Here is a 14934-nt window from a genome sequence, read left to right on the forward strand (position 1 = left end):
TTGCCTCTTTAGTGAGCACCGTGCTTCATTTTACATGACAAGGATAGAAAATTTTTCCATTGAGTTCCTCTTTTGCTTTAACTGCTAGGAATCTCAGTGCAATTTTTGTGCTCAATTCTTGTAGCTTTTTTTTTTTTTAAGATCTGAATTTACTTGCTACATAATTTTCCCTTCTCCCCATTTATTAACTTTTGTGGGTTTTTTTTCCATTGTTTTTTGGGGGTGGTGTTACTTATGGGAATTTGGGGATAGATAGGAGACAGGTGTGGAAGTGAGAATTGCATTTTTAAACTTTGGAGTCATGTGTGGGGATACTGGTTTTACAAAGATAAATGGGAGGTTGGAGGGAAGAGAAAGGGGGTTGGGGGGAGAGAATGCACCACTGAGTTCCTCACTGCCATTAGCAGGCACTGGTCTACTCCAGGTGACAAGTTGTTGACATGGCTATGAGTCCTGAGTCATCCAGATTGAACCCTGGCAGGTTCATGCTGTTTAGAGCTTCTTTGGAAAAAGATGTTAGTTGAAGAAAAACAACGTCTGCATGACTGCAGTGATTATTTTTCTTGGAACTGAGTGGCCTGGCAGCCCCATAGCCCTGCTGGAAATGAAGGTGGTGTCAAGGTTTCCATCCTGCCGGCCTCCTCAGGATTTTGGTTATAACTAACCAAATAGGCCAGGAAGCACTGCTCTGCTTTGAAGTCCGTTTTTTTCTCTCTCTCCTCTCTTCCCACCTCCCTCATTTTTAACAGCACAAATGTATTTACTCATGGGAACAAAATCTAAAATATTCAGCATTCTCCCCCACCATACCCCTCCCCCCGAGTCATTCTTTGGGTCAATAAGTAATAAATCCTGCATTCCTTAGCTTTTGAAAGGCAGTTCCTGTGTCTCTTATGTCTCAGTAATTAAATTAGAATTAAATGTATTATTCTTTTAGTAACATTTAAAAAACTTCAGGCTTAGATGTTGAAAATAAACCCAATGAAAAGCTGCTTCCTAAACTCAGTGTTTTCCTCAACCCTGTAACTGTGGCATCAGAACTCGACTTTCTGGGTTTCAGTCTTGGCTTCATCACGTGTGAAAGGTGACTTTGGGCGAGACATTCTCCCGCAGTTTCCTTATCGGTAAAATACAGTGATAGCACCTACATCTGAAGGTTGTTAAGGGTATTAAATGAGATACAACATAAAGAGTGTCTGGGGAACCTAAGGGTGCAAATGCTTGCCGCTGGTATTAAATTTCTTTTCTGTGGCCACTTAGTCCAGCTCAATCCTTTTGTAGATGAAGAAACCAACATTCAGCATCTCCCCAACCCATTAGTTTATCTCCAAATTGAAACCCCCAGGGGACCAAGTTTTCAAATGGTCTTATTTTAACTGGACAAAGAAAGTAGGCAGGCAGAATGATCTGTATTTGAATTTGATGATCTATCCATATCCTTAGAAACATATTAGTGACTTATCATTACTACATGTTTATTTTTTATGAAAATGGGCACAATACATTGAATGGATCAACAGATGCCTCACACTAATTATGCATATGGTGCCCCAGAAGGAATTGAGGCCCTTGTAAGACATGTCTCAGGGGGACACATGGGGGCCTTGAAACTTTGTCCATTTCTGTTAACTCCTGGGAGCATGATTGCCACGTCTTGTTTCTGTTGAAAAGGCAGTAAGTGGAGAAAGGAGAGAAAGCTATAACTTAAATAAACGCATGGTCATGCCATACCTGGCCCGCATGTAAAGGTCACAGAATTTTTAAGCAAAGGTTGAAGGTAAAGGATTTCAGTATTAAGTTTATTTTCAAAGTAGGTCTTGATTAGTGACTCTTGAGTTGTTGTTTTTTTTTTTTTCCTCTCGGATATATGTTCTTTGAGAGCTTCAAATTCCAGTGGCAAGGATTAAGAGCAGTGTTTTGTTTTGTGGGCATTGAGATGCCAGAACACTTGGCTTGTATTCTGTGCATGGAGAGGAAATGAAAGGAGACTGCAGCAGTGAAAGTTGCCAGTTGAGAATTCCTGCAGAATTCCTTCCCGAAAGGCCTAGGCCCTAGATTATGCATCGGATGCACAGCTGGTACAAACAGCCCTCCCCCCCTGGTCTCACTTGCACAGAACGGCTCCCTGCCTTCCTGGGGTTTAAATATGAGCCTTCTTCAGGGAGCCTGGGTCGTGTAGTTGATTGGGTCTGACTCTTGGTTTCCGCTCTGGTCATGATCTCAGGGTCTTGAGATCAAGCCCTGCATGGGTGTGGAGCCTTCTGAAGAAGGTTTCCCTTTCTCTGTCCCTCCTCCCATGTGTTCTCTCTTTAAATAAATAAAAACATCTAAAAAACTCACCAACCAACCCTCCAGAGCATGAGCACAGCCTGCAGGCGCCTAGCTGGGCCTGGGCAGAGTGTGTGTGCATACCCGGCCTCTGGGTCAGTGGGAATCAGGAAATGGTGGGGAGAAGGGAAAGGGACTAGGATAGAGAGCCTGGTGCTACTGGCGGAGCTCTAGGCTGTGCAGAACCTGGAAGGGGTTTCGTTTCTCATAACTCTGGTCGGGGGTATGAAGGCAAATTTGGGTTACCTGGTAGTCACCCACTTTTATTGACTTAAGGATTTATTTACATGTAGATAAGATAATTAGAATATGGTGACTTCCCTTCAGAGGCTGTGTTTTGTGTGTGTGTGTGTGTGTGTGAGAGAGAGAGAGAGAGAGAGAGACATTGATTTTTTTTTTTCTTAATGATTTTTTTTTTGCAGCTCTTGAGAAAGTCTATTTTACAAAGAGGAAAACCTGTGGTTGAAGGCTCTTTGGAGAAGAAACCCCCATTTGAAAAACCTAGTATTGAACAGGTAACATTTTAGTGGGGGGACACCCTTATTTTTATTGCTCTAAGGCTGAACAAACCGACTCTTCCATCTCTCCCTGTGTCTTTCTTCCGTCCTCTAGAGCCAGCTTAGAGATGCTCACTGAGTGTGTAGAAGTTGTCTTGGACCCTTTGCAACAGGAGTGGATACATAATTTAATAAATGAGCTAGCTGTTGTCTTTTACGGTTGCTGTATATTCAGAATTCACGGAGTTTGGGGAAGAAAAGAATTAAGCAGAACATGTAGGTCATAGGAACACATGGAATGTGCTTTTTCTTGGTGTTGATGTTTTAAAATTAAGTCTTGGTCCTTTTGTTTGGGACTGTCTGAAAAAGCCTATTGAGGTGAGGGAATTTAGGAACATTGTCAAGCAAAAAAACACAAAAAAGAAATGAGGTTTTGCAGCCAGAAATTGACTTCCTGTTACATTATGATTCTTGGAAAGAAACCGGTTTACTTGGGGAATCTGTTGACATGTATAGACGTTTTCTGTGAAGTGTTGTATCTTTCCTCAGAGTCACTTTTTAGCCTGCCATTCTTGGCTAAAGAAATCTCAGATACCCTTGACTGAATTTCTTGATGAAAATGATTACAGAAGATAGGACATCGGGGTGTCTACAAATACAAATAAATGTATTTTTATCAGTCAGTTTTCAGTAGAAGAAATTTTACTTTTGTCTCCAAACTCTATTCAGTAAGAATTGATTTGAAATTAGATTAGTCGGAAGTGTTCTACAGAAACATTGAATGAATCTGCAAATTCTTTTAGAAGCTCATGATTTTGAATAAGATTTTTTTTTTTCTTGGTAATCTTGCTGAAACCAAAAGAGTGATAGTAAGCAGTTTAAATTGTCATGCTTTAGTTCAGTGGAAGACATGCTAGCAGCTTTCTGATTAAAATTTTGGTAATGTAAAAGTGTAATGTGTATCCAAGAACTTCATATACATGATGGACATATAGGACATATACATGATGTCCTATATGGATAGTGCAGCAAGAATTATTCTGCAAAATAATCCCGTTTTATTGTTTAATAGGTTTTGACCTTTTCAGTCTGTGATTCTGATTTTCTCTTTAATGCTTGAGGATTGCAGCGGGCATAGAATAGCAACCCACAGCTTCTCTGTCTTGTCACTTTTCATCCACTGTGATCTGTGGCATGATTCCCTCTGGGCATTCCTGTTTTCTAATAAGGAAAAGGAAGAGATTTTTGTGAATAGAGAAATGTCTGTTCTCTAGCTAATAGCCACCAATGGCACTGACTGTGTGGGTGTTCAGAATTAGTATGATTGCATAGCTGTATGAATAAATTGCCTTCCCTCCTTTTCAGGGTGTGAATAACTTTGTACAGTACAAATTTAGTCACCTGCCATCCAAAGAAAGGCAAACAATTGTTGAGTTGGCAAAAATGTTCCTAAACCGCATCAACTATTGGCATCTGGAGGCACCATCTCAACGAAGACTGCGATCTCCCAATGATGATATTTCTGGATACAAAGAGAACTACACAAGGTAATTTGATGACAAGTTCTTTTCTTTTGGCCTCTTAGAACCCATTGCAGACGTAAAATTACTACTTGTCCCTACAAGCCGAGGGTTGCCCAGTTATTATGGTAACTCCATCAATTCAGAGAGAATGTTTATATAATTTAACTTCTTATTAATACCATGATATTTTGAGGCGTGAGGGATCCAAACCAGCTAGCCCTATACTATCCAGTTTGATAGTTGATAGCTACATATGGCTATGGAGCACTTGAAATGTGGCTCGTGTGAACTGAGATTTCGAAGCATATACAAACAAACAAAAAAAAAGAATAAAATATTTCATTAGTAGTTTTTTTTATATTGACTCCATGTTCAAGTGATAATATTTTGGATGTATTCAGTTAAGTTATGTTAAATTAATTTCATTTGTTTCTTTTTACCTTGTCAGTGTGACTACTGGAATATTTAAAATGACTTGTGTTGCTTGCTTTATATTTCTGTTGAACATCACTGATCTAGGTAACCATACTGTAACTCTTTAATGATTATACAGAAACTTTCACTCATTTAAAAAACCAAAAAAAAATGACCACAGATATAATAGCATTAAAAAAATTTTATAAAAAGGAAAGGTCACGGTAGTCCCAGCACCATGATGAAACCAGTATCATTAAACATGTTGTCTTCCAGTCTTTGCCCTCTAACTATTTTATATTATTTAGAATGAAAAAAAAATCTATAGAATTTGCATCCTGTTTTTCCCCATACTTAACAGCATATCAAACATGTTACTGGTTACATTATGGTCAGTTGAGTTGATGTACTGTAATTTGCCCAACTCTTTCCCTGTTGGTGGACATCAGGCTGTGCAAATATTCCTGGATTGCATGTTTTTTTCCCTTAACATAGGAATTTGTTTTTACTGTTTTTGAATTGCAGAATAATTGAACTGACTTTAAAAATCTTAAACATGGGCCACACAAAGTAAGATGACCTACATTTATTTTCATTTAAGTAGGAGAATGACTCGATTCCCATTTTATAACTTTCCCCCTTTTGTGCTTTATTTATTTAAGTAATCTCTACACCCACCATGGGGCTTGAACTCACGACCTAGAGATCAAGAGTTGCATGCTCTTCCGACTGAACCAGCCAGGTGCCCCCACCCCCTTTTATATTTTATAGGCACATCAGGCTTGCTTCAGGAGGTATTCCTGACTTAAAGTAGGCAATTTTTTTATAACCTGAGGAGCACTTGTACCCAGGTTATTATTTTCTTTTTAAGATTTATTTATTTATTTGAGAAAGAGAGAGAGAGTGTGCGTGAGCAGGAGGAGGAACAGAGGGAGAGACTCTTGAAGAGGACTCCCTGCTATGGATGGAGCCTGAGTGGGGACTTGATCTCAGGAGACCCTGAGGTCATGGCCTGAGCTGAAACCAAGAGTTGGACATTTAACTGACTGAGCCACCCAGGCACCCGTCCAGGTTATTTTCCCTAACAGTAGGAATGAGTATAGTTTAAGATGAGTTTTCCAGTCGCCTGGGTGGCTCAGTGGGTTGGGCCTCTGCCTTCGGCTCAGGTCATGATCTCACTGTCCTGGGATCGAGTCCCACATCAGCCTCTCTGCTCAGCAGGGACTCTGCCTCCCCCCTCTCTCTCTCTGCCTGCCTCTCTGCCTACTTATGATCTCTCTCTCTCTCTGTCAAATAAAGAAAATCTTAAAAAATTTTTTTTAAAAAGATGAGTTTTCCTCTTTGATTATTGACCCAATATTCATGAGTAATATCCCCTTTCCTCTCCCCCTTTCTTTTACAAGATATGTAATTTGAGTTATAAAGTATTTCCATACTAATGGACTTTTATAGGAATTACAGATTTATCAGTTTTTAAAAATTACCTATTTCTATACTTTCAGAAATTTTTATGAAGTAATATAGTTCCTATATTATTGTAAATGTCATTTATAATAAGGGCTAAGATAATCTATCAAAAATATAGGGACGTTGGGCACCTGGGTGGCTCAGTGGATTAAGCCGCTGCCTTTGGCTCAGGTCATAATCTCAGGGTCCTGGGATCGAGTCCCGCATCGGGCTCTCTGCTCAGCAGGGAGCCTGCTCCCTCCTCTCTCTCTCTGCCTGCCTCTCTGCCTACTTGTGATCTCTCTCTGTCAAATAAATTTAAAAAAAAAAATATATATATATATATATAGGGACGCCTGGCCAGCTCAGTCAGTCGAACGTGCAAGTCTTGATCTTGGGTCCATGAGTTCGAGATCCACGTTGGGTGTAGGGATTACTTAAAAAATCTCTGTGTGTCTGTCTTTTAAACCCATCTGTGAACAATTAGCTAAGCTGAATATTTGCTAAAGCCAGACCTCTGAAGGTATTTACCACTCTTAACAGAGGAAAAATTGTTTCATCGAGAAAGAGAATTAAATGTAAAGCAGCATGGGAGGTATTACTGTATTTTAGAAAACAGTAAAAATATGTACTGTGTAGCATTTGGGAATTACCAAGAAATGGGTGGCACTTGCAAATACTTAAGGAGTAGTAAAATTAGAAATGGAACGTTGAAATGAACAGTGGGTTTGAATCATAGCTCCATCCCTCCCTCGTTCTGTATGATTTAGACCAGTCACTTCACCTCCTTAACCTTCAGTGTCTTCGTCTGTCCGAGTCTCATGAATACCCTGAGTGTTCTGTGTAGCGTCTGGCCCACAGGACGGGTGGTGGGAAGATGCTAGTCATTGTTTTCCTCCCACACTTGTTCTGCAAAACTCAGTTGCTGCCAGCGTGGGACTCTTAAGCTAGAGTGTGTACAACTGAAGGAGAGTCTCATTATTTGACTATGAACTTTAGAAACTAAAATAACAGGGAATAGAAAGACGACAGCAGATTCCTTTCTAGCCCAGCCTCTTGGGCCACGGGCCGAGGGCTGAAGGAAGAAGAGTGGAGTCCAGCCACGGTGAAGAGAATCTGCTGAGAGACTGGAATGAGTACACCCCGATGAGTTCCAAAACCTGCTGATTTCTAGGTAGAATGGAGACGAGAGCCTCTGTTAATAATAAATAAGGAAATGAAGGTAGACGATGCTCACCTCCCCCGCTTGCCCGCGATCATGCCACACTGATGAAGAAAGGGAAGTACAGAGAAGCAACCTGTGAAAATTATGAGAAGCAGTAATTGTTTCAGAGGAAAACCTCACTGTCATGAGCCCTTAGGATGTTAGTCAACCACACACCACTACAGCATGGTGTCTCACCGATACTCATCTTCTCAAAAATGGGTAATATTATAGGCTGCAGGCACCACCAGGTTTTATCTTGATGTGTAAGTGAACCTCAGGACCTGTAATGCTGGTTCAGCATATAATTTACAGCAGTTGTAGCGGTTAGAACAAAGGGGCTGAACGCTTCTGGAGCTTGTACGTCAGCAAGGAAATGGGGGGAAATCGGATTCTCTGTGGAAGAGACCAGACTCAGAGAATGATTATTGCATAGCTACCCTGTGAAGGTTTTCCAATAAAAAATTAAGTGCAGATTGAACAGTAGAATTACTTAAATGACTTAATCCTCTCTGTTCTGAGTGAAGGAAAAATACGAATATTTTGCATACTGAAAATATCTGATATTGTCATGCTAACTATAGGTAATGATAATAAATAATGGAAGTATATATCCCCGGAAATCACTGTGGATTTAGAAAAAGATCTGGACAAATGTTTTGAAGTTTCCTGAATTTTGAGATGGTGCATTAATACAATTCCATGAAGAAATAACCTGAAAGTAAAGTGTCCGAAGATGGTGACTTTTTTTTTTTTTTTTAAGATTTTGCTTATTCATTTGACACAGAGACAGCAAAAGAGGGAATACAAGAAAGGGGAGTGGGAGAGGGAGAAGCAGGCTCCCCACTGAGCAGGGAGTGGGATGCGGGGCTTGATCCAGGACCCTGGGATCATGACCTGAGCCTTAAGGCAGATGATTAACGACTGAGCCACCTAGGCACCCCTGAAGATTGTGACTTTTTCAAATACATCTGACCAGCAGAATCTGCTACTAGAAGTGGTGAATAATTAGTTTTAGACTTTGAATTGTGCAGACCTTCTGAAAGGTGTGACGGTCACCCCTATACTGGGGAGTTGTTTTGTAAGAATACAGTGCAAGTTGGATATAACTAAGTTGATTTTGGTGGAGCAGTTGTATGTAACCATTGTTGCATGACTAAGCATTCATCATTAGGCGTATAAGTCTAGGACAGTACACAGCAGGAACATGGAAAGAACAGTGGGCTAGGGGGTAAGAGACCCCCAAGCCTTGAGTTGGGGTGAACTAGGACAGGTCACTTAATTCCTATATACCTTGGTATTTTCATTCCAGCAAGTAGGATGACATGGTTTGTGCTCGAGTTCTCCAGGTCTGTTCACATTTAAAGTTTTTTTTTTTTTAAGAGTTTTATTTATTTGACAGGCAGAGATTACAAGTAGGCAGGGAAACAGGCAGAGAGAGAGGGGGAGGCAGGCTCCCTGCTGAGCAGAGAGCCTGATGAGGGGCTCAATCCCAGGACCCTGAAATCATGACCTGAGCTGAAGGCAGAGGCTTAACCCACTGAGCTACACAGGCACCCCCTGTTAACGTTTTAAAGAAAACAAGGTGGTTGGAAATCATCATGATGCTGTCAAAACTCTGAGAGAGTTATTTGCTGCATACATATGCCATTTTTATTAGTCATACATACATGAATGAACTATCCTTTCACAGGTTTTTAGAAGACCTGAAACCAGTCATTTAGGTAAAATCTTTTCCTATGGTCCAGTGTTTGGAGGAGTGTGTGTGCAGAGACGAGGCATACAAGTTCCCATTTCTTCTTTCTGTCCCACCCCGCTTGAGGACCGTGTCATTTATTTAAAGTAGCAATCAGACACCACCCGTTGACTCAGTCTGTCTTAACCATCCCATGCACCTTAACAGATTGACCAAATGAAATTAACCTTGGAAGTCAAAACAAAGCTAAAAAGTATCAACTATGGTCTGTAAAATGGTTTTCAGAGGAAATGAATGGAAGTCTATTACTTGAAACATTTTACTAGACAGTAACAATCTGTGTTGCCTTCCCTTACCCTGGGAAGATTGCATGGCCTGTTAAGCACTTCTTTATAGCACTTCATGATTTTATGGTAATATTTATAACCTACCACTGCTATAGCAGAAATAACATCAGTTTTAAATAGACTCTTGGACATCTGTGACCCCTCCACAGATGGAAATGCTCTTTAGACTCAAAATCAGCACCTGCCATAGACCCATAGTGTGAGCCACAAATGTAATTTATAATTTTCTAGTGGTTACATTTTGAAAAGTAAATAGGCACAGGGCATTAATTTCAGTAATGTGTTATTTTACCCAAGATATAAATACTATTGCACTGTGTGATCAATGTGAAAAATTATTAATGATGCATTTTTACCTTCTTTTGTGTGGTCTTTAAAATCCAAAGTGTATTTTATCCTTATGGCACATCTCAGTTCATTCCCTCAGTCTTAAATAGTCAAAGCTAAATGGAGTCCTACCAGAGCAGTAAAGTTACGTTTCATGAAGAAGTATTTCACACTGTTCCCATTTAAAAGTAAATTTTAAATTGATTAAATGCCATTAAAAATTGAGCTCCTCAGTTGCCCTAACCACATTTCAGGTGCTCAGTAGTTACATGTGGCTGGTGGCCTTTTTTATCTGCACAGATCACAGAACACTCCCAGCAGCAAAGATGGCTGTTTCAGACAGTACTGGTCTAAATCCCGAGAATCTTTAATCTTCCAGTACAGAAAATTGGACACATTTTTAACATTATAGTCTTGAGATGGCCCAAGTCTCATGAAACTGAGTTTCTGATTATTAAAATTTGTAACTTTAACTCTTAACGTTTGTCATTTCATAATTAGTCACTCGGGAGCTGGTCTCCCTTCAGCCCCCGATATCTTATAACCTCATTAAATGGCCACAGACTAACATCCAGCTGAGGCTGGCCTTGAAGGTGATACAGTTCTGTTCGAAGCACAAAGTAAATGTTCTTGCTAGCTGTCCGCTACCAGGATCACTGTTCCTGATTTGACAAGATACAGTGACACTTAAGATGTCCAATTGGTAATCATAAAATTACATTTGGGTATAAATTGTTACGACAGAAAAGCTGAGAGAAGTATAGAAATAGTAGCAGGATTTTAAGGTTAATTTTGAATTTAGGCAGGTGAACTTGAACTAATGAAAATTGTCTTTTTGGGAGAGGAACTACCACCACTGCCGTCATACGCACAGGGAAACTATGAAGTGATACAGAGTAAGATAAAGAAAGCAATAAGCATGAGTTAGTGACTGTTATTCCACTCTTTATTAAGGGTCTGAAAGTTCATCAGGAGCTTCCCATTTGCAGTTTGGGCCCCTCTGAGCCCTCTCTCCCACTGTAAAGATTAGAAAGGCACACAGAGAGCAGAGGTGTTCATTTTTAGAAAGCAGTCCTGTCCTGGAAAAGTATGTTTGGCTTTGCTACCAAGGAGTAAGGATCTTCTGAGGTTCTGAGCCTTGGTCTGGTGCCACCCTCTGACCCCCACTCTACAGTGATAGGACTGGGTCTGGGAATTTGAGACCTTGCATCCGGGCCGACCATAAAGAAAGAGGGCTGATTTTGAATAAACTTTCATTCTCCAGCTCCTCTTGGCTGAGGGAGCTTTCTGCGTTGTGTGCCCTACATAGCCAGCGTACCCCAGGACTGTGGTCAGATCTCAAGAAAGCCTCTGGTTTCCCTCTGGGCCTGGGCACTCGTCTGTAATGCTGAAGTGCATTTTTAGGTTGGAGACTGAGTCATTGAAAATGTACCTAAGCGACAGATGGTGAAGCTTATTACTTCCTGCGTTTTGACTGAGTTTTGAATAGTCTTGAAGATCTTTATCTTCCCACCAAAGCTTAGGGGTATGTGAGTGCTGTGTAGGCATTTTAAATTTTACTCAGAGAACGAGTTGGTGGATTTCTGAGTCTTTCACAAACGGGACTTACTCAGCTTCCCCTTTAATTTCTTCTTTTATTTAAGCTACGATTTGTGTACCAGAAACTTGAATTATAGTGTGTACTCTCCATACAGTATCTCCTGGCATGGGTGTACCAACCCAACAAAGTAGGTATTATTGCTGTCCCCTTTTTACAGATAAGGACCTAGAGACTTAAGAACATAATTACAGTTTCCAGGTCATGGCAAAGCAGGGGTTTGACCCCAGGACTGTCTGACCACAGGACTCACTGCGTGATGCTGCAGTATGGGATGGTTTTCCTAGAGCTGGACCCCAGTGCTTGTATACAGGCGAGCTCCTCTAATTTCCAAGGTTCCTTAGCTGGCAGGGATACTACTGCTTATCACTGAGATCTAGTTTCTTCTGCTGTGGTTACTGGTGGGAGAGTCACCATCATTGGACATGTCAGAGGACCTGGGCATTTAAGGGATATTGATGGTGCTTGTCTCCTCTTATCACAGGTGGCTGTGTTATTGCAACGTGCCCCAGTTCTGTGACAGTCTACCTCGGTATGAAACCACCCAGGTGTTTGGGAGAACACTGCTGCGCTCAGTCTTCACAGTCATGAGACGACAACTCCTGGAACAAGCGAGACAGGAGAAAGACAAACTGCCACTTGAAAAACGAACTCTAATCCTCACCCATTTCCCAAAGTAAGAGAGCACCCTTGCTGGTCTTTGATCCTGGAGCTTGTGACTGATAAACACACACCGAAGCCTGTATCAGTAAGGAGATCAGGAATGCCAGCAAAGTCATCCCAGGGAAGAGGAAGAAGGGACCCTCTCCTTCTCAGCTCCCCTTGTGGGTCTTTTTTGGTATTGCACAGCGAGTGTATCTGTTGTTGGCGTGAATTGGTATTGCTTGCAGACATGGTTCCCTTGGCCCCAGCTCATCCCACCTGGATCCTGGTCTCTGGGTCTCGCAATGGGGTAGAGCTTTGTTTGGTGTATTTAGCTGCCGGTACGCTAGAGGAGGATGGGGCGAGTGTTTGGAGCAGTTTCCATCTACTTGGCAGGACAGGGGCGAGTGGTCGGAGCAGTTTCCATCTACTTGGCAGGACAACTCAAGTGGATCTTTTTTCCCATCCCACATCTCCAATGCTTTCAAAGCCTGGTGAATCACTCCTACCTCAGCTACAGTTAGCCTGCCCCCTCACTCTTTGTGAACTAGATTCCAAGAGCAGGGCTGGACTGGAATAGAGAGGCTCCCTCCAGAATGATCTTCGTGTGCCTCTACTCAGTTTTTTGTAGAATGTATGCAACTCTTGTGCACCTTGCTTCTGGTGCCTGCAAGAGCTCTAACAGAGAAATAATCACTTAAATATTTTTCAGATGAAGGAAATGTGTTTAAAGGAATCAGAAGTTTCAGTGCTGGACTCTTGGCCTGGGAAATGCATTTTCAGTGCTAAGAACCAAAAATTTAAACTAAAAGTCTGATTGCTTATGAGGGGCTGAGGATGCAGTTGTCGACTTGTGAGTGAGCCAGTTTATTCCGTGGGTGGCATTCTGCCTAGACCAGCGCTTCTGGTGAAGGAGGCAGAAGATATTATTGCAAAGGGCTTTCTGGGTTTGATAGAGACTTTGTTCTCCACACCATTGAGAACTGCGGGTGTAGAGAAGAGCATTTATTTATTTATTTACTTATTTAAAAAAAATTTTTTTTGGGGGCGCCTGGGTGGCTCAGTGGGTTAAGCCGCTGCCTTCGGCTCAGGTCATGATCTCAGGGTCCTGGGATCGAGTCCCGCATCGGGTTCTCTGCTCAGCAGGGAGTCTGCTTCCTCCTCTCTCTCTCTGCCTGCCTCTCTGCCTACTTGTAATCTCTCTCTGTCAAATAAATAAATAAAAATCTTTAAAAAATAAAAAAATAAAAAATAAATAAAAAAATTTTTTTTTCAATTTGTTTGACAGAGAGAGAGATCCCAAGTAGGCAGAAAGGCAGGCAGAGAGAGGAGGAAGCAGGATCCATGCCGAGCAGAGAGCCCAGTGCTGGGCTCGATCCCAGGATCCTGGGATCATGACTTAAGGTAGAGGCTTTAACCCACTGAGCCACCCAGGTGCCCCAATTTATTTATTTATTTTTAAAGATTTTATTTATTTATTTATTTGATGGAGAGATCAGAGGCAGGCAGAGAGTGAGAGGGAAACAGGCTCCCCGCTGAGCAGAGAGCCCAGTGTGGGACTTGATCCCAAGACCCTAAGATCATGACCTGAGCCGAAGGCAGAGGCTTTAAGCCACCCAGGCGCCCGGAGAAGAGCATTTACTTTTATTTATTTATTTTTTAAAATTTTATTTATTTATTTGACACAGAGAGATCACAAGTAGGCAGAGAGGCAGGCAGAGAGAGAGGGGAAGCAGGCTCCCTGCTGAGCAGAGATCCTGAGGCGGGGCTGGATCCCAGGACCCTGAGATCATGACCTGAGCTGAAGGCAGAGGCTTAACCCACTGAGCCACCCAGGTACCCTAGAGAGAAGAACATTTAGAAGAGGAGGTATTACATACTTTAAGCAAGTACTGATGATGCCCTATTTTAGTAGGGAAGCTAGATTTTTATGATTAAGTTACTGTTAATTGGATTACCCAGTTTATTTCTCAGGAAAGATAGCTTTAATTTTTAAGAATAAATTAGGTCCAAAACAACCACAAAAATGTTTTTTTTTTTGCTAGAAATTAACTGTAAATTCCTTTGCAGTTTAACACAAATCCTAAACTGTGGGTAGAAGATGTCGTGGGTAATTCTGGTGAGATTTAGCTGAACGCCTGATATTTGCACATAAATCCTAGCATCCTGAGTTTCAGTGTTTTCTTCAGGCAACTGGTTCCTGAGACTGAGGCATGACAGGAACATTTTGGTGTTCTCCAGGGAAGAAGGTTCAGAAGTACTGGAGCTGCCATTTGGGTCTTGCCCCTAAGTGGGTTAGAATCTCTTACACATGCTCTCATATCTAGTCGCTGCCTTTTCACTGGTCTGAGCTCCTTTCCTTCAAGATTGAGAGCAATTTTCTTTTCTTTTCTTTCTTTCTTTTTTTTTTTTTAAAGATTTTATTTATTTATTTGAGAGAAAGAGAGAGAGAGCATGATAGGAGAGGGGATCAGAGGGAGAGGCGACTTCCCACGGAGCAGGGAGCCTGATGCGGGCCTCAGTCCCAGGACTCCAGGATCATGACCTGAGCCGAACGCAGACACTTAACCAGCTGAGCCACCCAGGCACCCGAAAGCAATTTTCTTATTTCTCTATTACATCTGCCACATAAGCAGCATTTTATATTTTTATAGTTGTCATTCTCTGTCTCAGCCAAGGCATAAAGAGGACCCTCCCCCCTGCTCCACCTTTTATGGTATTTAAAGAGAGATTTTAATTACCTTACAAAGTAACAGGGTTTTTTTTTTCCCCCATAGCAAATTCATTTTGCTTCTTGCAGATATTTGCTAATTATAGTGTGTTATGTTCCTTCATTCCATAGTTCTGGCATGCTTATGCTATCGAGTTAAAAAATCAATGCTGTTTTTTTTTCTCTTCTCTATTACTAATGGT

The 14934-nt window shown here is 41.4% G+C and overlaps 1 protein-coding gene across 5 annotated transcripts in view; it reads left to right on the forward strand.

Moving 5' to 3' along the window:
• Positions 1-14934, forward strand: part of KAT2B (lysine acetyltransferase 2B) — a 102325-nt gene that overhangs the window by 49677 nt on the left and 37714 nt on the right. For all 5 annotated transcript variants that reach the window (XM_082747757.1, XM_082747759.1, XM_082747758.1 and 2 more), the window contains exons 4-6: positions 2751-2843; positions 4191-4372; positions 11864-12055. In XM_082747757.1, the coding sequence (XP_082603883.1) occupies positions 2751-2843; positions 4191-4372; positions 11864-12055 (467 nt within the window). The remainder of the gene's footprint in view (positions 1-2750; positions 2844-4190; positions 4373-11863; positions 12056-14934) is intronic.

This window comes from Mustela nivalis, assembly GCF_964662115.1.
Source record: "Mustela nivalis genome assembly, chromosome: 1".
NCBI lineage: Eukaryota > Metazoa > Chordata > Mammalia > Carnivora > Mustelidae > Mustela > Mustela nivalis.